Raw genomic sequence first — 23066 nt, forward strand, 5'->3', positions numbered from 1 at the left:
ATGTTCGAAATTAAGTTCGAATTTTCGAACATATCCTAAAACATTGAAATCGCAAAGAAAATGTTAAATTTACATATTTTCTTAATGTAAACTAAAATTTAACAGTTTGGGAAGAAATTTTGAAATTCGAAATTAAGTTCGAATTTTCAAACATGACTTTAAAACGTTAAAATTTTAAAGAAAAATTTTAAAATCATAAAAATTAAGTTGGAATATTTAATAAATAAAAAAATTGTATAGAAATTAAACTCAAATCTTCGAAAAAAAAAAATCCGTTTAAGAAAAAAAAAACTCAATAAGAAATGAAATCTACATAAAAGTAAAAAATAAAATTCTTATAAAAACTTACCATGACTCTGTTGTTCTGAATGTTGCACCGCACTAACCGGTACCATTTGACCACCCGGCACTAGAGCGGCCGTCGATGATGATGTTGAACTAACGGAAGGCGAAGATATTGCTATACTACCAGTTTGTACCGAACCAGCACCCGTATTGGTACCCTCATCTGTGGTACGCTTAAAGAAATTATGCTGTAACGCATAATACGGTGTGACACGTGTCTTCGGATCAAAATCCACATTCGTAATATTAAGTCTTTGAATTTTAAATAGTCTCGCTACCGAATGACCCGGCTCATCCATACGTCGACCACCCGGCCGCCCGTTTCAGACGCCCCAGTATATCGTGGTAGTTTACGTGACCCAGGCGGTTTGTATTTACGACCATTTTGACTTTTCTTCAAAACAGTCGAACCATCTGAGACGATTTTATCGAAAAATTTACGAGTCTTGTGCGCTTGGATCGAGCAGATGATTTGGGTGGCATACCCAAGACCTCAACAATTTTATTCATTTGATCGACTTCATTACAGCCGGAGAATAAAGGTTCGCCAGTATGCATTTCCACTAAAATACAACCCAAAGACCACATATCAATGGCCAAATCATAAGGTATGCCTAATAAAACTTCCGGTGAACGATAGAAACGTGATTGTATATATTGGTATAATCTGTTGATCAGGAGAAAAAGTGAAAATATTAGTGATTTTAAAGTTTAATAGCGTTAGAAATGTTAACTTATACCCTTTGACCCAATTGACAAGAACTGCCAAAATCAACATTTTTATGGCTGATCTTTTGGGATTACAAAGTAATATATTTTCGGGTTTTAGATCACAGTGGATTATATTCAGTTCGGGAGTACTCAAGAAGAGCAAAGCAGTGCATAGCTGTTGAGCAAATTTTCGTGTTAAATTCAATGAGACACACCACGAAAATTTGTATTACGTAATAAATCATATAAATTATAGGATAATAATTCAAATACTAAACATAAATGATTGCGCCCACATAAAATGCCGTTTAAGTTTAACTGCAACAAGAAAAAGTTTTGTTAAAAATATATATATATATTTCTTGAGGAGGAAGTTTAAACCTACCGATATAATATTTATTTTCTGCATCTGCACGATTCATCATTTCCAATAGTTTAACCTCAATTTGTGCCTGATTTAGGAACGGTTTCTTATTCTTAATTATCTTTATTGCTACATAACCTTGCTCTTCATGATCATAAGCCTTGACCACTTGTCCAAAACTACCTTTACCTATTAATGGAAAAAACATAGATTTATTATAAAACGCATTTCTATTTGGAAATTCATTTTCCCAACTTACCTATCAATGAATCAATTTCATAACGATCCAAAAATCTTTCACCATGCTTAATTATATAATCGTGATTATCGTCATCATAGCCATCATTATATAATTTACGTTCCTTTTTATTTGAGGAATCATCTTCGCCTTGTGTCTGTTGGGCACGACGTTTCTTTTTTGCATAGTAGACCTTTAAAGGAAAGAAAAATGTTTATTAAACGATAGTTTTTGTATCTTCCAAGACCCACAGATTTTGTGTAAAATAACATTTTATTAAAATATATAACATTTATTACCAAAAACAAGCTGTCTGTCAACTTCAATACTTCAATAAAATTAAAATAAATTTGTTTAGCAACAAGTTGGAAAATAATTTTAACCTTAAAAGGCAGAAAAATTCTAGTTCAGTATTAGTAAGTTCTAGTTCAATTCTAGTTCAGTTCTAGTTCAGTTCTAGTTCAGTTCTAGTTCAGTTCTAGTTCAGTTCTAGTTCAGTTCTAGTTCAGTTCTAGTTCAGTTCTAGGTTCAGTTCTAGTTCAGTTCTAGTTCAGTTCTCGTTCAGTTCTAGTTCAGTTCTAGTCAGTTCTAGTTCAGTTCTAGTTCAGTTCTAGTTCAGTTCTAGTTCAAGTACTAGTCAGTCTAGTTCAGTTTCTAGTGTCAGTTCTAGTTCAGTTCTAGTTCATTTCTAGTTCAGTTCTAGTTCAGTTCTAGTTCAGTCTCTAGTTAGTTCAGTTCTAGTTCAGTTCTAGTTCAGTTCTAGTTCAGTTCTAGTTCAGTTCTAGTTCAGTCTAGTTCAGTTCTAGTTCAGTTCTAGTTCAGTTCTAGTTCAGTTATAGTTCAATTCTAGTTCAGTTCTAGTTAGTTCAGTTCTAGTTCCAGTTCTAGTTCAGTTCTAGTTCTAGTTCAGTTCTAGTTCAGTTCTAGTTCCAGTTCAGTTCTAGTTCAGTTCTAGTTCATTAGTTCTAGTTCAGTTCTAGTTCAGTTCTAGTTCAGTTCTAGTTCAGTTCTAGTTCAGTTCTAGTTCAGTTCTAGTTCAGTTCTAGTTCAGTTCTAGTTCAGTTCTAGTTCAGTTCTAGTTCAGTTCTAGTTCAGTTCTAGTTCAGTTCTAGTTCAGTTCTAGTTCAGTTCTAGTTCAGTTCTAGTTCAGTTCTAGTTCAGTTCTAGGTTCAGTTCTAGTTCAGTTCAGTTCTAGTTCAGTTCTAGTTCAGTTCTAGTTCAGTTCTAGTTCAGTTCTAGTTCAGTTTAAGTTCAGTTCTAGTTCAGTTCTAGTTCAGTTCTAGTTCAGTTCTGTTCTAGTTCTATTCTATTTCTGTTCTAATTCTGTTCTAGTTCTGTTCTAGTTCAGTTTTAGTTCAGTTCTAGTTCATATCTAGTTCAGTTCTAGTTCAGTTCAAGTTCAGTTCTAGTTCAGTTCTAGTTCAGTTCTAGTTCAGTTCTAGTTCAGTTCTAGTTCAGTTCTAGTTCAGTTCTAGTTCAGTTCTAGTTTCAGTTCTAGTTCAGTTCTAGTTCAGTTCTAGTTCAGTTCTAGTTCAGTTCTAATTCAGTTCTAGTTTCAGATTTACTTCAGATCTAGTTCAGTTCTAGTTCAGTTCTAGTTCAGATCTAATACAGTTGTAATTCAGTTCTAGTCTAGTTCGGTTCAGTTCTATTCGTTCTGTTCTAGTTCTGTTCTAGTTCTGTTCTAGTTCTGTTCTAGTTCTGTTCTAGTTCTGTTCTAGTTCTGTTCTAGTTCTGTTCTAGTTCTGTTCTAGTTCTGTTCTAGTTCTGTTCTAGTTCTGTTCTAGTTCTGTTCTAGTTCTGTTCTAGTTCTGTTCTAGTTCTGTTCTAGTTCTGTTCTAGTTCTATTCTAGTTCTGTCCTAGTTCTGTTCTAGTTCTGTTCTAGTTCTGTTCTAATTCTGTTTTAGTTCAGCTATAGTTTTGTTTTAGTTCTTTTCAGTTTCTGTTCTGTATATACTATATTTTCATAGTGTTTAATTAAAAAGCGCCTAAAAGTATGCAACATTTTTGGCATTAACATTTAGAAACTTGAAATAATAAACCTAAAAGTGGACAATACAAATTTAAATAAAATTAAAGCCTATTTTAAGTATCTTAATGGTAAAGCTAAACATAGGCAACATTTCGTTTGTTTAAATTGTTAATTTATTTTCTTTTTTTCATGAGTTTTTGCGGGAACTTTTTTTTAAAGTTTCTGCTTTTAATTTATGTACTATTTCCCCTCCTTTAAAAAAATCAATATTCATCCAGCAACAGGATCATTTTTTCTCTAAATTCTCGGCAGTTAACAAAAAGAGGAAACATCTAAAGGAAAAATATTTCCAGATAAAAAATGGCAAATAAATCTACAAATGATAGCGAGGAGTATGTGAAAACAAAAACTTTAATTTGTGTGTTTTTATTATGATGTTTTTTTTTTTTTTTTTTTTTTTTTTTGCTAAAAAACACACACACTCACTTGCAAACTTTGTATATAGAAATGTAAACACAGGCAAAAGCGCATGTGTCTGAGGGAATAGAAGAAAATACAGCCACAATTAAAAAAAACATAACAGAAATTAAATAACAAAAAGAAAGTATACAATGCAATCATCATACCCATACTTTGGTAAAAAAAACGAAGAGCCTAGAATGAACAAAATAAAAAACAACATTCAAAAACTAGCAGTCAAACAGAAGATACCCATGGATAGACAAGCAACCAGCCAGTCAGCCAGCCAGCCAACAAAAACACACATACATTTACACTCTCTACTTACAGTCTGACAGCCAGCCATTTAGACAACTAAACAAACCAAACTTTCTTCCCTATAACCATTGAATTTTATAGAGAAAAACCTTCTTTAAAGAGTCAGTCCGTCAGTCAGCCATCTAGCCGGCCTCCCCTTCTCTATACTTTTCAATTTCTACTTATACCAACCGACTAATACATTACATTTTGTATGTAGGAATGTAAGAGAGCAGCGAGCGAGCGACCGAGCACGTAAGTGAGTGAGTATGTGTAAGCTCACCCATAAAAGTATGCAATGAAAAATCAAAAATTGCAAAAAAGTTGTTGCTAACCCGTAGAACATTTAGAATTCTGGCTGTAAATGTATGTGTGAGTGTATGGCGACTAAAGCAGAAAAATAAAGATGTATAAGTAAAAAAACACCAACAAAAATGTATCGCACATATACCAAAAGAAACGAAAGTAACAAAAAAGCAACAAACACATGAAGTACCAAAGAGAGAGAGATATAAACAAACTCTCGAACATTTGCCCCCAAAAGGGGGGGATATACTACCAACAGGAACCTACAAAAACGTGATGCTGTAGACAGCAACAACAAAAACAAACACAAAATAAATAAATAAATAAATAATAAAACAATATTATTATTAAATATTAAAAACAACAAGGAAATATTTATGAAAGCAAACATTATAATAAACAAAACTTACAAAAGAAGCAGAAAAAATAAAAGAAAAACTAAAGAAATAAGAGAATATAAGAGTAACACTTTAGAGTTGCGCCTAAAAGTCTGCTTAGCTATTACAAAATTATACAGGAAAAGTAGTAGTAGCAGCAGAAGCAGCAACAAAACACAAACACTCTTACAACCAAACTTATATGGGATAAACGCTTAAAAATGGGTGTATGCCAAATGCAGTTGACGTTAACGTTTGCCGTAAGCGTCTTTAGTAAACTTCTCTCTCATCTACCAACAACAACAACAAGTAAAATTCGGAAACTGTTACTCTCTCTCTCTCTTTCAAAACAAAAAAGTGGAAGCTAAATTTTTGTGTACAACAATTACATTTACAGCAGCATATTTTTAGGGGGCATAATAAACAAAAGAACAGCTACAGAGATGAGAGCGAACAATTGAGAGCTTTAAAATTTTAAGTAAAATTTCCTTATTAAGTTTAGGCCATGCTAGGTGTTTGTCTTAAATATTAATAAAATTATGGCTAAAATAAACAAAACTTTAAAAAGGAAACTGGAATTTGTAGGAAAAACCAGAACACTTAGCAAATGAAATGTTAACAATTTTATGCTTAACTTGTTAGTATAACAAGGCAGATGTTTATTGATTAACATTTATGGGCTACCAGATGGAGAAATTCAAATGCCCTACAACAAACTAGAAATTGTAAAAAGTAGAGGAAAAATATTTTAGTTCGTTTCAAAATCTAGTTATATTACAGTTCTAGTACAATTCTAGTTCAGTTCTAGTTCAGTTCTAGTTCAGTTGTAGTTCAGTTCTAGTTCAGTTCTAGTTCAGTTCTAGTTCAGTTCTAGTTCAGTTCTAGTTCAGTTCTAGTTCAGTTCTAGTTCAGTTCTAGTTCAGTTCTAGTTCAGTTCTAGTTCAGTTCTAGTTCAGTTCTAGTTCAGTTCTAGTTCAGTTCTAGTTCTGTTCTAGTTCTGTTCTAGTTCAGTTCTAGTTCAGTTCTAGTTCTGTTCTAGTTCAGTTCTAGTTCAGTTCTAGTTCAGTTCTAGTGCAGTTCTAGTTCAGTTCTAGTTCAGTTCTAGTTCAGTTCTAGTTCAGTTCTAGTTCAGTTCTAGTTCAGTTCTAGTTCAGTTGTAGTTCAGTTGAAGTTCAGTTCTAGTTCAGTTCTAGTGCAGTTCTAGTTAAGTTCTAGTGCAGTTCTAGTTCAGTTCTAGTTCAGTTCTAGTTCAGTTCTAGTTCAGTTGTAGTTCAGTTGTAGTTCAGTTGTAGTTCAGTTGTAGTTCAGTTCTAGTTCAGTTCTAGTTCAGTTCTAGTTCAGTTCTAATTCAGTTCTAGTTCTGTTCTAGTTCAGTTCAAGTTCAGTACTAGTTCTGTTCTAGTTCAGTTCTAGTTTAGTTCTAGTTCAGTTCTGGTTCAGTTCTAGTTCAGTTCTAGTTCATTTCTTGTTCAGTTCTAGTTCAATTCTAGTTCAGTTCTAGTTCAGTTCTAGTTCAGTTCTAGCTCAGTTCTAGTTCCAGTTCAGTTCTAGTTCAGTTCTAGTTATAGTTCAGTTCTAGTTATAGTTCAGTTCTAGTTATAGTTCAGTTCTAGTTATAGTTCAGTTCTAGTTGAGTTCTAGTTCAGTTCTAGTTCAATTCTAGTTCAGTTCTAGTTCAGTTCTAGTTCAGTTCTAGTTCAGTTCTAGTTCAGTTCTAGTTCAGTTCTAGTTCAGTTCTAGTTCAGTTCTAGTTCAATTCTAGTTCAATTCTAGTTCAGTTCTAGTTCAGTTCTAGTTCAGTTCTAGTTCAGTTCTAGTTCAGTTCTAGTTCAGTTCTAGTTCAGTTCTAGTTCAGTTCTAGTTCAGTTCTAGTTCAGTTCTAGTTCAGTTCTAGTTCAGTTCTAGTTCAGTTCTAGTTCAGTTCTAGTTCAGTTCTAGTTCAGTTCTAGTTCAGTTCTAGTTCAATTTTAGTTTATTTTAAGTGCAGTTCCATTTCATAGACATATGTACTTTAGTTTAAAAAAATCTATCATCTGGCAACATCAAACTTATGTTTTGAGCTCAAGTAAACATGTTCAAGAAAAACGCTTCTCAAACGAAAAATCTGCAAAACAAAATGTAAAAACTCTGCTGCACTCAACAACTCTTGCAAATTGATTAACCAAAACAAACTCACAAAAATACACATACACTCTAGCATACTTCACACTCCCATTCATAACAGCAACAACACATCCACCCCCACCCAGTAAATTCCAACACCTTCTAACGTTTTTGTTTTTTTTGTTTTGCAAACAAGAGAAAATTACAGAATGCGTTATTGTGGTGTATGCATGAGAGTGTATGGGTCTATTTGGAGCCCATTTTTATAAGTCTACCATTAATAAACAATAACAAAAACAAACAAAAGAAAAACAACAACGAAAATTAAACCGTATGCTTAGCGCCAGTCATTTGCACTCCAAAAACACATACAACCGACAATCCAAAAACAGCAGCAGCATCTTCATCATTATTATATTTTATTTACATCATTATCATCATAGATATTGTTATTTTTAACTTCATTATGGTGTGTTATGGAAATGAAAGTATTCAACAGCGTGTTAATGGTGTATATCCAGTTTTTCTTAAAAATATTTTTTAATTTTTTTGGAAGTATGTTTTTTGCACTTTTTTTTGGTGGTTTAATGTTTGTTATTATTCCAAGAGTAAATTTTAAATGTGAGAAATATAAATGACAAACAAACAGTTTAACTGCATATTTATGTAAATTAGAAAAATGAAAAAAATTTGATTTTATAGGATTTTTAGAAACATCTAACCAACTGAACTAGAAAAAACTGGAACAGGACTAGAAGAGGGCAAGAACAGAACTAAAACAGAACAGAACTAAACCAGAACTACAACAGAACTAGAACAGAACTAAAACAAAACTAGAACAGAACTAGAACAAAACTAGAACAGAACTAGAACAGAACTAGAACAGAACTAGAACAGAACTAGAACAGAACTAGAACAGAACTAGAACAGAACTAGAACAGAACTAGAACAGAACTAGAACAGAACTAGAACAGAACTAGAACAGAACTAGAACAGAACTAGAACAGAACTAGAACAGAACTAGAACAGAACTAGAACAGAACTAGAACAGAACTAGAACAGAACTAGAACAGAACTAGAACAGAACTAGAACAGAACTAGAACAGAACTAGAACAGAACTAGAACAGAACTAGAACAGAACTAGAACAGAACTGAACAGAACTAGAACAGAACTAGAACAGAAATAGAACATAACTAGAACAGAACTAGAACAGAACTAGAACAGAACTAGAACATAAATAGAACAGAGCTAGAAATGAACTAGAACAGAACTAGAACAGAACTAGAACAGAACTAGAACATAAATAGAACAGAGCTAGAAATGAACTAGAACAGAACTAGAACAGAACTAGAACAGAACTAGAACAGAACTAGAACAGAACTAGAACAGAACTAGAACAGAAATAGAACAGAGCTAGAACAGAAATAGAACAGAGCTAGAAATGAACTAGAACTGAAGTGGAACTAGAAATGAAACAGTACTGAAACAGAACTGAACTTGAAATGAACCAGAACAGAACAAGAACTCAACTTAAAGTTGCAATAGCCTTGATTCTCTTCCACACCAATTTTTTTTCTTACATTTGCACTTGGAGCAAACAATACACAAAGTATTAATTATTTTCGAAATACCCAGTACAAAGAGCCATAGCATTATTTGTGTGTATATTATTTTCGATATACAAACTAAAAAATTGAAATAAAATATAGAAAAAAAAGACAAAGAAAAAAGAATAACAACACAAACCGTATATCATTAAATCGACACATGTCGTTCAGTTGACAATGACAACGACAATAGCAACAACCCAATTGAACAAACTAAGAAATTTAAATAAAATTGAAGACCGTTAGTTTAGAAATGCCCTTGACCCATTTTTTAACAAAAACTAAATACAAACCACGCAGAGCACGTTTAAATCGTAATTGTATAAAATTAAATTTTTGTTCTTCAAAACAACTCATAGAAAACGATTTCTTTCTAAACATTTGCATTTGATGTTGTTCACTTATTTCGTTTTGATTAGAATTTTATTGTATTACAATACAAAGTAGAAAAAAAGAAATTGTTCGGAAGACTTACCTCATTTATATGCTTGTAGGTCTTGATTAAATCCACACTTAATTTTCTTAACGGCGCCGTTGCGGGATCACGAAAATGTGTTGGTATACGTGCTTGCATGGCGCGCACCTCTGATGAAGACGTTGGACTAGATCGCTGGAAAAAAAGAGCAATAACAATAAATTATTATAAAAAATCAAAACAAATCAGAAAAAAAAAAATAAAGAATGTAATGAAGAAGGTTAAAATATTTAGTGAAGTTCAAATAAAACTATAGTCCCTTACATGACCCTAAAAATTGTTCAGACTATTGACTACTATTAAAGTCGAGCTTAACAATAAAGCGCACTGTAGTCTGATATATAGTCTGGACTATGGTCTATTCTATAGTATGCACAATTGTCTATTATATAGTCTCGGGAGCAAGGGCTTTGACATATAATTTTTTAATATACAATTTAAACTATTATTGTTAAGTTTGGTACTGTAGTTTTACGATATTAATATTTGTTTAAGACATTACATTATAATCTTAAATATTTCCTATTAGTTATTTTAATATATGTTGTTCTTATAAAATTGGTTTCAAAAAAGTCTCAATAAATATAACTATAACTATAACTATAAAAAATCAAAACAACAAATCAGAAAAAAAAAATTAAAGAATGTAATGAAGAAGGTTAAAATCTTTAGTGAAGTTCAAATAAAACTATAGTCCCTTACATGACCCTAAAAATTGTTCAGACTATTGACTAAATTAAAGTCAAGCTTAACTAAAAAGCGCATTGTAGTCTGATATATAGTCTGGAGTACAGTCTGTAGTCTGGAGTACAGTCTATAGTCTGGACTATGGCCTATTCTATAGTCTGGACAATCCTCTATTATATAGTCTGACTATGGCCTATTCTGTAGTCTGACTACGACCTATTCTATAGTCTGGACTATGGTCTATTCCATAGTCTGAAATATGGTCCATTCTATAGTCTGGACTATACTCTATTCTCTAGTCTGGACTATAGTCAAACTAGAAGTCTAGAATATAGTCAAGTCTATAGTCCGGACTATAGTCTAGTCTACAGTCTGGATTATAGTCTAGTCTATAGTCTGGAGTATAATCTAGTCTGGACTATATATATTCTATAGTGTAGGTTATGGTCTAGTCTATATCCCGGACAATAGTCTAGTCTATAGTCTGAACTGTTGTCTAGTCTACAATGTGAACTATAGTCTAGTCAATATTCTAGACTATAGTCTGGACTTTGGTCTAGACTAGAGTCTGGACAATAGTAGACTATACTATTGTCTAGTCTATAGTCTGGACTATAGTAGACTATACTATAGTCTAGTCTATAGTCTGGACTATAGTCTAGTCTATAGTCTGGACTATAGTCTAGTCTATAGTCTGGACTATAGTCTATAGTCAGGACTATAGTCTAGTCTATTCTGGACTATAGTCTAGTCTATAGTCTGAACTGTAGTCTAGTCTACAATGTCAATAGTCTAGACTATAGTCTCAACAATAGCCTAGTCTATAGTCTGGACTATAGTAGACTATACTATAATCTAGTTTATAGTCTGGACTATAGTAGACTATACTATAGTCTAGTCAATATTCTAGACTATAGTCTAGTCTATAGTCTGGACTTTAGTCTAGTCTATAGTCTGGACTATAGTAGACTATACTATAGTCTAGTCTTTAGTCTGGACTATAGTCTGGACTATAGTCTAGTCTATCGTCTGGACTATAGTAGACTATACTGTAGTCTAATCTATAGTCTTGACTATAGTAGACTATACTATAGTCTAGTCTATAGTCTGGACTATATTGTAGTCTGATATATAGTCTGGACTACAGTCTATAGTCTGGACTATGGCCTATTCTATAGTCCGGACAATCCTCTATTATATAGTCTGACTATGGCCTATTCTGTAGTCTGACTACGGCCTATTCTATAGTCTGGACTATGGTCTATTCCATAGTCTGAACTATGGTCCATTCTATAGTCTGGACTATATTCTATAGTCTGGACTATAGTCAAACTAGAAGTCTAGAATATAGTCAAGTCTATAGTCTGGACTATAGTCTAGTCTACAGTCTGGATTATAGTCTAGTCTATAGTCTGGAGTATAATCTAGTCTGGACTATATATATTCTATAGTGTGGGTTATGGTCTAGTCTATATCCCGGACAATAGTCTAGTCTATAGTCTGAACTGTAGTCTAGTCTACAATGTGAACTATAGTCTAGTCTATAGTCTGAACTGTAGTCTAGTCTACAATGTGAACTATAGTCTATTCAATATTCTAGACTATAGTCTAGTCTATAGTCTGGACTTTAGTCTAGTCTATAGTCTGGACAATAGTAGACTATACTATAGTCTAGTCTACAGTCTGGACTATAGTAGACTATACTATAGTCTAGTCTATAGTCTGGACTATAGTCTAGTCTATAGTCTGGACTATAGTCTAGTCTATAGTCTGGACTATAGTCTAGTCTATAGTCTGGTCTATAGTCAGGACTATAGTCTAGTCTATAGTCAGGACTATAGTCTAGTCTATAGTCAGGACTATAGTCTAGTCTATTCTGGACTATAGTCTACAGTGTGAACGGTAGTCTAGTCTACAATGTCAATAGTCTAGACTATAGTCTCAACAATAGCCTAGTCTATAGTCTGGACTATAGTAGACTATACTATAATCTAGTTTATAGTCTGGACTATAGTAGACTATACTATAGTCTAGTCAATATTCTAGACTATAGTCTAGTCTATAGTCTGGACTATAGTAGACTATACTGTAGTCTAGTCTATAGTCTGGACTATAGTAGACTATACTATAGTCTAGTCTATAGTCTATAGTCTGGACTATAGTCTAGTCTATAGTCTGGACTATAGTCTAGTCTATAGTCTGGACTATAGTCTAGTCTATAGTCTGGACTATAGTCTAGTCTATCGTCTGGACTATAGTCTAGTCTATAGTCTGGACTATAGTCTAGTCTATAGTCTGGACTATTGTCTAGTCTATAGTCTGGACTACAGTCTAGTCTATAGTCGGGACTAAAGTCTAGGTATAGACTGGACTACAGTCTAGTCTATAGTCGGGACTAAAGTCTAGGCTATAGACTGGACTATAGTCTAGTCTATAGTCGGGACTAAAGTCTAGGCTATAGAATGGACCATAATCTAGTCTATAGTTTGGACTATAGTCTAGTCTATAGTCTGGACTATAGTCTAGTCTATAGTCTGGACTATATTCTAGTATATAGTCTGGAGTATAGTCAAGGCCATAGTCTGGAGTATAGTCTAGGCCATAGTCTGGACTATAGTCTACTCCATAGTCTGGATTATAGTATAGTCGATAGTCTGGAATACAGTCCAATCTAGAGTCTGGACTATAGTCCAGTCTTCTTTATATTTTGGTTAATATTCTAATCTATAGTCTGGTCTGTAGCATTGATAACAGTCTACATTCTAGCTTAGAAAATGCAACGTAAAACTTACATGATGCATAACATCGCGATGTGTAGCAGGAAGCTCTTCTTCACCTACAAAACGACCATATAGTGGAGCATGACGTTGACGTCCACCACCACTGCCAGCCTCAACGGCAGCTGCCGCACTGGATACATAAGCTGCAGACACTAGAAATAAAGAAAAAATATATAATTATAAACAAAAATTAATAAATTGTTGATGAAAACTAAATTGTTTAACAATATATATATATCGCTTGTTCATTCCCCAATTTAATGGTTATTTTATAAATAAATTTATGTTTTACAGCTGCAGGTTTTGTAATATACATATTTTTTAAGAAATCTTATAAAAACGACAAATATTTTTTTTTTTTTTTTGTATAATTTAATGAAAAATATTTCCGCTTGTGAAAACTAAAAGGGGTAACAAGTGTTTTTTCTTCTCTCGCATAAGTATTTTTTTACAAAAGAAGGATGAATGAATTGTTGGGCTTATAATTATGATAGAAACAAAAGATAAAGACGGCAAAAATGCAGCTACAACAACGGCAAATCTCATTCACCTAAATCTGTTAGATGCCAAAAAGTCTCGTTTTCCGTTTAGGTAGACATATAAATGACAGATTTTTTTCTATTTTACATTTCTCATTTCTATGTTTATCTTGTCTGAAGTTAAAAAAAAAATATGTATGTCGTTTGGGGGTATTTTTATAATTTTTTATTTATATTAAACAATACATAATAATAGTTTTATTGTAGCTGTGTTCATTTTGCTTAATATTACACAATATTTAGAGAGAAATAAGAAAAAAATGCCCATAAACATGGCACCATTTATAAGTAAATGAAGGAAAAAACTTGGAATGTTGGCAAAAATATTACAAAGTATTTTATATTGTCACCAACCGAGAAAAAACATTGATTACCTATTATTATGAACAGATGAAAGTAGCAAAAAACGGGTAAAGAAAGTGCAACTAAAAGTGGGTAACTAAAAAAACTGTTCCAAAAATACATAAGCACAATCTATAGTCGTGTCAATTGTCTAGTCTATAGTTCAGACTATAGTGTAGTCTACAGTCTGCTATATAGTCCTGAATTGAAACTAACTAACTAGAACTGAATTAGAACAAACTAGAACAGAACTAGAACAGAACTAGAACAGAACTAGAACAGAACTAGAACAGAACTAGAATAGAACTAGAATAGACTAGAACAGAACTGGACCATAACTAGAACAGAACTAGAACAAGAACAGAACTAGAACAGAACTAGAACTAGAACAGAACTAGAACAGAACTAGAACAGAACTAGAACAGAACTAGAACAGAACTAGAAACAGAACTAGAACAGAACTAGAATATAACTAGAACTAGAACAGAACTAGAACAGAACTAGATCAGAACTAGAACAGAACTAGAACAGAACTAGAACAGAACTAGAACAGAACTAGGACAGAACTAGAACAGAACTAGAATAGAACTAGAATAGAACTAGAACAGAACTGGACCATAACTAGAACAGAACTAGAACAGAACTAGAACAGAACTACAACAGAACTAGAACAGAACTAGAACAGAACTAGAATAGAACTAGAACAGAACTGGACCATAACTAGAACAGAACTAGAACTAGAACAGAACTAGAACAGAACTAGAACAGAACTAGAACAGAATAGAACTAGAACAAAACAGAACTAGAACAGGAACTAGAACAGAACTAGAACAGAACTAGAACAGAACTAGAACAGAACAGAACAGAACTAAGAACAGAAATAGAACGGAACTAGAACAGAACTAGAACAAAACTAGAACAGAACAAGAATAGAACTAGAACATAACTAGAACAGAACTAGAACAAAACTAGAAGAGAACAGAACAGAACTAGAACAAAACTAGAAGAGAACAAGAACAGAACTAGAACAGAACTAGACAAAGAACTAGAACAGAACTAGAACAGAACTAAACAGAACTAGAACAGAACTAGAACAGAACTAGGAACAGAACTAGAACAGAACAAGAAACAGAACTAGACAAAATGAACAGATACTAGAACAGGAAACTAGAACAGAACAGAACAGAACTGAACAGAACTAGAACAAGAACATAAACAGAACTAGAACAGAACTAGAACACGAACTAGAACAAGAACTAGAACAGAACTAGAACAGAACTAGAACCGAACTATAGAACAGAACTAGAACAGAACTAGAATAGAACTAGAACAGAACTAGAACAGAACTAGAACAGAACTAGAACAGAAACCAGAAAACTAGAACAGAACTAGAACAGAACTAGAACAGAAACTAGAACTAGAACTGAACTAGAACAGAACTAGAACTGAACTAGAACAGAACTAGAACAGAAACTAGAACAGAACTAGAACGACAGAACGAACTAGAACAGAACTAGAACTGAACTAGAACAGAACTAGAACAGAACTAGAACAGAACTAGAACAGAACTAGAACAGAACTAGAACAAAACTAGAACAGAACTAGAACTGAACTAGAACAGAACTAGATGAGAACTAGAACAGAACTAGAATAGAACTAGAACAGAACTGGACCATAACTAGAACAGAACTAGAACAAGAACAGAACTAGAACAGAACTAGAACTAGAACAGAACTAGAACAGAACTAGAACAGAACTAGAACAGAACTAGAACAGAACTAGAACAGAACTAGAACAGAGCTAGAACAGAACTAGAACAGAACTAGAACAGAACTAGAACAGAACTAGAACAGAACTAGAATATAACTAGAACTAGAACAGAACTAGAACAGAACTAGATCAGAACTAGAACAGAACTAGAACAGAACTAGAACAGAACTAGGACAGAACTAGAACAGAACTAGAACAGAACTAGAATAGAACTAGAATAGAACTAGAACAGAACTGGACCATAACTAGAACAGAACTAGAACAGAACTAGAACAGAACTAGAACAGAACTAGAACAGAACTAGAACAGAACTAGAACAGAACTAGAATAGAACTAGAATAGAACTAGAACAGAACTGGACCATAACTAGAACAGAACTAGAACAGAACTAGAACTAGAACAGAACTAGAACAGAACTAGAACAGAACTAGAACAGAACTAGAACAGAACTAGAACAGAACTAGAACAGAACTAGAACAGAACTAGAACAGAACTAGAACAGAACTAGAACAGAACTAGAACAGAACTAGAACAGAACTAGAACAGAACTAGAACAGAACTAGAACAGAACTAGAACAGAACTAGAACAAAACTAGAACAGAACAAGAATAGAACTAGAAAAAACTAGAAGAGAACAAGAACAGAACTAGAACAAAACTAGAAGAGAACAAGAACAGAACTAGAACAGAACTAAGAAAAGAACTAGAACAGAACTAGAAGAGAACTAGAACAGAACTAGAACAGAACAAGAACAGAACTAGAACAGAACTAGAACAGAACTAGAACAGAACTAGAACAGAACTAGAACAGAACTAGAACAGAACTAGAACAGAACTAGAACAGAACTAGAACAGAACTAGAACAGAACTAGAACAGAACTAGAACAGAACTAGAACAGAACTAGAACAGAACTAGAACAGAACTAGAACAGAACTAGAACAGAACTAGAACAGAACTAGAACAGAACTAGAACAGAACTAGAATAGAACTAGAACAGAACTAGAACAGAACTAGAACAGAACTAAAACAGAACTAGAACAGAACCAGAACAGAACTAGAACAGAACTAGAACAGAACTAGAACAGAACTAGAACAGAACTAGAACTAAACTAGAACTAAACTAGAACTGAACTAGAACTGAACTAGAACAGAACTAGAACAGAACTAGAACAGAACTAGAACAGAACTAGAACTGAACTAGAACTGAACTAGAACAGAACTAGAACAGAACTAGAACAGAACTAGAACAAAACTAGAACAGAACTAGAACTGAACTAGAACAGAACTAGATGAGAACTAGAACAGAACTAGAGCTGGAACTAGAACTGAACTAGAACTGAACTAGAACTGAACTAGAACTGAACTAGAACAGAACTAGAACAGAACTAGAACAGAACTAGAACAGAACTAGAACAAAACTAGAACAGAACTAGAACAGAACTAGAACAGAACTAGAACTGAACTAGAACAGAACTAGAAAGAACTAGAACAGAACTAGAACAGAACTAGAACAGAACTAGAACAGAACTAGAACAGAACTAGAACAGAACTAGAACAGAACCAGAACTGAATCAGAACAAAACCAGAACAGAAACAGAACTAGAACAGAACTAGAACAGAACTAGAAGAACTAGAACTGAACTAGAACAGAACTAGAAAAGAACTAGAACAGAACTAGAACAGAACTAGAACAGAACTAGAACAGAACTAGAACAGAACTAGAACAGAACTAGAACAGAACCAGAACAGAATCAGAACAAAACCAGAACAGAACAGAACAGAACAGAACTAGAACAGAACTAGAACAGAACTAGAACAGAACTAGAACAGAACTAGAACAGAACTAGAACAGAACTAGAACAGAACTAGAACAGAACTAGAACAGAACTAGAACAGAACTAGAACAGAACTAGAACAGAACTAGAACAGAACTAGAACAGAACTAGAAACAGAACTAGAACAGAACTAGAACAGAACTAGAACAGAACTAGAACAGAACTAGAACAGAACTAGAACACAGAACTAGAACAGAACTAGAACAGAACTAGAACAGAACTAGAACAGAACTAGAACAGAACTAGAACAGAACTAGAACAGAACTAGAACAGAACTAGAACAGAACTAGAACAGAACTAGAACAGAACTAGAACAGAACTAGAACAGAACTAGAACAGAACTAGAACAGAACTAGAACAGAACTAGAACAGAACTAGAACAGAACTAGAACAGAACTAGAACTGAACTAGAACAGAACTAGAAAGAACTAGAACAGAACTAGAACAGAACTAGAACAGAACTAGAACAGAACTAGAACAGAACTAGAACAGAACCAGAACAGAATCAGAACAAAACCAGAACAGAACAGAACTAGAACAGAACTAGAACAGAACTAGAACTGAACTAAACTGAACTAGAACAGAACTAGAACAGAACCAGAACAGAATCAGAACAAAACCAGAACAGAACCAGAACAGAACTAGAACAGAACTAGAACTGAACTAGAACAGAACTAGAAAAGAACTAGAACAGAACTAGAACAGAACTAGAACAGAACTAGAACAGAACTAGAACAGAACTAGAACAGAACCAGAACAGAATCAGAACAAACAGAACAGAACAGAACAGAACTAGAACAGAACTAGAACAGAACTAGAACAGAACTAGAACAGAACTAGAACAGAACTAGAACAGAACTAGAACAGAACTAGAACAGAACTAGAACAGAACTAGAACAGAACTAGAACAGAACTAGAACAGAACTAGAACAGAACTAGAACAGAACTAGAACAGAACTAGAACAGAACTAGAACAGAACTAGAACAGAACTAGAACAGAACTAGAACAGAACTAGAACAGAACTAGAACAGAACTAGAACAGAACTAGAACAGAACTAGAACAGAACTAGAACAGAACTAGAACAGAACTAGAACAGAACTAGAACAGAACTAGAACAGAACTAGAACAGAACTAGAACAGAACTAGAACAGAACTAGAACAGAACTAGAACAGAACTAGAACAGAACTAGAACAGAACTAGAACAGAACTAGAACAGAACTAGAACAGAACTAGAACAGAACTAGAACTAGAACTGAACTACAACTAAACTAGAACTGAACTAGAACTGAACTAGAACTGAACTAGAACTGAACTAGAACTGAACTAGAACTGAACTAGAACTGAACTAGAACTGAACTAGAACTGAACTAGAACTGAACTAGAACTGAACTAGAACTGAACTAGAACGGAACTAGAACTGATGTAGAATTGAATTAGAACTATAACTGAATTAGACACTATAAACTAGGCTATAGATTATTGCTAAGAATAGACTATAGAATAGTTACAGATCTAGTTCTAGTTGGTGAGTGATTCTTTAGTCGAGGGGATATTCTAGTCTATGGATGAGTCTATAGTCGTGCCTATATAGGATCATATAGTCTAATCTATAGAATGATCTTGTACCTTATCTATTGCCTATTGATGAGTCTATAAAGTTTGAAGTTTAGTTCTGAGTATAGCCAAACCAACAATTTAGTTTTTCTCTCAGTGTGTTCAAAGTTCTTTGTCTATTCGAACAACAAAAAAAAGGCAGATGTTTTGATTTGCAAAATAAATTAAATAAATCTGCCAATTTAAAAAAAACACAAAGAGAATGAAAAAATCTTTTAAAATGACATAAGAAAAAAGCTAAAATTAATGTAAAAAACCAAAAATCAAACACCTACAATTTCTAAGCAGCTGATGACTACGAGCCACCTCTTGATCAACCAACATACGATCGTTTAGATTTGCAATACGATCATTATTTTCAGCATCATTATCATTACAATAGAATTTAGACAAACCATCAACAGTATCACTAGCACCACCAGCATTATCGTCTTCTACATTAATATTTTCAACATCATGGGCATCATAACCACCAATAAGACGTACAGAATTGGAAAGTTCTACGGTATGTTGATGATGCTGATCACGCTGTTGTTTGTCATCTAAAACAATAATATTATTGTTTTTCTTGTAGTGGTGATTGTTGTTGCTGCTGCTGTGGTTGTTGTTGTTGTTGTGATGAGTATATTGAGTATTTTGGGAGATACCATTACTTTGCATTTCCCAATCATGTATATTTTTGTTATTATTGTTATATTGAAACATGTTATTGTTGCTGTGTTGTTGTTGTTGTTTGTATTAATTATATTTTTATTTTGATGATTTTTTAACAAATTACTGTTGCTTTTATTTAATTGTTTAATTTGTAAAGTTTTCGTTGGTGAATCGGGGGTTAAAGTCATGGTCGAGTTGGTGGGACTGGTGGTACTATCGGGCATTGAGCTAGTTTGTGCTGTTGCTGCAGTTGAAGAATTTTGCCAAAAACATAATGTAGCGGCAGACATTTTGTTATTAAAATTTTCTTTAGTTTTGATAGTTTTTAAAATTTTTATTTAAAATTTTTCTTTTTCTTTATTTAAAGTTTATTTTCATTTATAGAGATTATTTTGTAGTTTCGTTTATAATTTCTTTCGGCAAATTCTATTTTTTCGTGTAAACATTGTTGTTTTTATGGCACAATTTAAACGCAAAGAGATACAAATTTTGAAAAGAAAAAAATCATAATTATGACTAAAATTTATGTTAATTAGTTTTTGTGTTTAACCCTTTTGGAGGCAGAGGGGGTCTAAAAAGCAAACTTTAGTTACAGAGTATCATTGTTGAAAAGTATTAAGAACAATATCGCAAAAAATTCTGTTTAAATAAACAGAAATTTCTATTAGATTTCTTATTTAAAGAAAAGTACTTTAACTAAACCAAAAAGTACTTTTTTCCTTCAAAAGTGTTGTTTGTAAAAAAATCTCAAAACAAACAACAAAAACAACATAAAATTGTCAAATACTTATGTCCCTAGTACTAATTAATAAAAAAATACCATTTAGATACCAAAAAAGTACTTTTTAGAGAAAAGTACTAAAATTTAAAAAAAGTACTTTTTAAAAAAAAAATTCAAATTTTTAAAAATGTCAACTTTTCTTATATTTGTAACAAACTATAGTAAAAAACAATATTTTGGTACTTTTTTTTTAAAAAAGTATTAAAAACTAAAAAAGTACTTTTTTCCAAAAACTAAAATTTTTGCAAAATTTTATATTTTTTTTGTTTATTTATGAAAAGAAATCACTAAAAACATTAGTAAGTACTTTTTTGGAAAAAATACTAAAATGTAAAAAAGTACTTTTTCCAAAAATTAAAATGTTTGCAAAATTTTATAATTTTTATCTTATTTATGGAAAGTTATCACTAAAAACACTTTTAGGTACTTTTTTTAACAAATAGTACTAAAATTTATAAAAAGTACTTTTTTAAAAAACTTTATAAAAAAAAAAGTAATATTTATGCTAAACTTTTATATTCTGTCACTTATTTAGGCAAAGCAAAGAAATCTTTAAAAACACAATTAGGTACTTTTTACAAAAAGTACTAAATTGTTAAAAAGTACTTTTTTTAAAAACATTGAAATTCTACAAAAAATTAAATGGTTCTTATATTTTGTAAAAAAAAATAATAAAAAAACTAAATTTTTGTACTTTTTTGTAATAGGCACTAAAATGTAAAAAAGTACTTTTTCCCAAAAACTCCCAAATTAAGATAAAACTGATATTTATGTAAAATTTTTATATTTTGTCGCTTATTTATGCAAAGAAATCTTTAAAAATACATTTAGGTACTTTTTTAAAAAAAAATACCAAAATTATTAAAAAGTATTTTTTCAAAAAATTCCCCAACTAAGCAAGAAGTAATATTAATGCAAAATTTTTATATTTTAACACAAAATTATGAAAATTGCAATTACTAAAAACACTTCTAGGTACTTTTTTTAAAAAAAAGTACCAAAATTATAAAAAAGTATTTTTTCCCAAAAACTTCCCAATTAAGCAAAAAGTAATATTAATGCAAAATTTTATATTTTAACACATAATTTTGAAAATTATAATTACTAAAAACACTGTTAGGTACTTTTTTCTAAAATAAGTATCAAAATTGTAAAAAGTACTATTTCCCAAAAACCCCAAATTAAGCTAAAAGTGATATTATGTAAAATTTTTTATTTTGTTACTATTTATGCAAAGAAATTTAAAAATACATTAAGGTACTTTTTTCTAAAAAGTACTTAAATTTAAAAAAGTAATTTTTCCCAAAAACTCCTAAATCAAGCAAAAAGTAATTTTTTTGCAAATTTTTATCTCTTCTCACTTATTAATGAAAAGTAAACACTTTTAGGTACTTTTTTACAAGAAAAAAGTACTTTTTCCCAAAAACTTTCAAATTAAGCAAAAAGTAATATTAATGCAAAATTTTTATATTTTCACATAATTATGAAAATTAATTACTAAACACACATTTATTTACTTTTTTTACAAAAAGTACTAAAATTGTAAAAAGTACTCTTTCCCAAAAATTCCTAAATCAAGCAAAAAGTAATTTTTTGCAAAATTTGTATCTTTTTAAACATAATTATGAAAATTAATTACTAAAAAAACTTTTAAGTACTTTTTTCTAAAATAAGTACCAAAATTATAAAAAGTACTTTTTCCCAAAAACTCCTAAAATGAAGAAAAAAGTAATATGAATGCAATAAGTTTATATTTTAATACTTAATTATGAAAATTAATGACTGAAAACACATTTAAGTACTTTTTTTAAAAAAAAAGTACCAAAATTGTAAAAAAGTACTTTTTTTTAAAAACTCCCAAAATTGAACCAAAAACAAATATTTGGCATATTTATGCTAAAATTAGTTTTATTTTGCCTTTTTTATTAAAAGTACTAAATATTTTATGAAAAATTCAGAGAAATGTGCATTAATTTTAGCATCCAAAAAGGGTTAAACAAATTCCGATATAAATTATAAATAATATTTTGAATATTTTTGTTGTTTTACTTCAAATTTCCTGTATTTGTTTTGCCACTTTTCAATACAAATTATCTAATTTTATTCAATTTGTTCGAAGATTTTTTCAAAACTTTTTAAACACAATTTCGTAACTTTTATTTTTTTTTAGAAAATCTTATAATTTTTCTACAGATTGTATAATATTTTTATTACATTTTCGTTTACTTCTACTGTTTGAAAACTTTTTTTGTATATTTTTTTAATTTTAAACAAACTTTTTATCAAATTTTTCTTTTAATATTTGAAATATATTTTTTCTTTATATTTATGCAAAATTTTTGAAATTCTTTCTAATCACCAAACTAAACAAATATTTTTTTATGAATTTCAAAATTATTAATTTTTCTTTCAGCCAAAGCAAAACAAATTGCTTTGTTTAAATTATTTGTGCGTTTAGTATAATATTTAAATATTTTTTTTTTTTTCAATTTTTCGCAAAAATCTTTTAAAATTTCAACAATTTGCCTTAAACCGTACGATACAAAATTTCAACGAAAACTGCAATACTACAAAATTGAAAATGTTATTTTCCCAAATGAAAACAATACAAAAGACCAAAAACAAAAAGCTACCAAAAAAAAAAGAAATTCTCAATTAAAAATGTGTTTAATTTTAAAACCCCTCGAATTTATCAAACAGCAACAACAACAACACCCAACAAAAACATGCCAAAACAAAATTAAAACAACAACAAATATTTTATAAAATTAAGCGAATAAATGGCATTAAAGAAAAAATTTATA

At 31.5% G+C, this 23066-nt stretch overlaps 1 protein-coding gene across 1 annotated transcript; it reads right to left on the reverse strand.

Annotated features, from left to right (window-relative positions):
• Positions 1-316: 316 nt before the first annotated feature.
• Positions 317-22450, reverse strand: LOC119615212 (serine/threonine-protein kinase minibrain-like). The gene is given in 14 exon segments (XM_037971291.1): positions 317-661; positions 664-814; positions 817-1010; positions 1085-1123; positions 1126-1267; positions 1270-1347; positions 1349-1374; positions 1442-1609; positions 1680-1851; positions 9258-9392; positions 12737-12876; positions 19103-19546; positions 19549-19907; positions 22312-22450. Coding segments are annotated over 13 exon segments (2238 nt in total). The 5' UTR covers positions 19772-19907; positions 22312-22450; the 3' UTR covers positions 317-335.
• Between the last annotated feature and the right edge of the window lie 616 nt (positions 22451-23066).

Source organism: Lucilia sericata, unplaced genomic scaffold (genome assembly GCF_015586225.1).
Source record: "Lucilia sericata isolate MDLA Ls3-8-SP2 unplaced genomic scaffold, ASM1558622v1 Contig004461F_arrow, whole genome shotgun sequence".
Classification (NCBI taxonomy): domain Eukaryota; kingdom Metazoa; phylum Arthropoda; class Insecta; order Diptera; family Calliphoridae; genus Lucilia; species Lucilia sericata.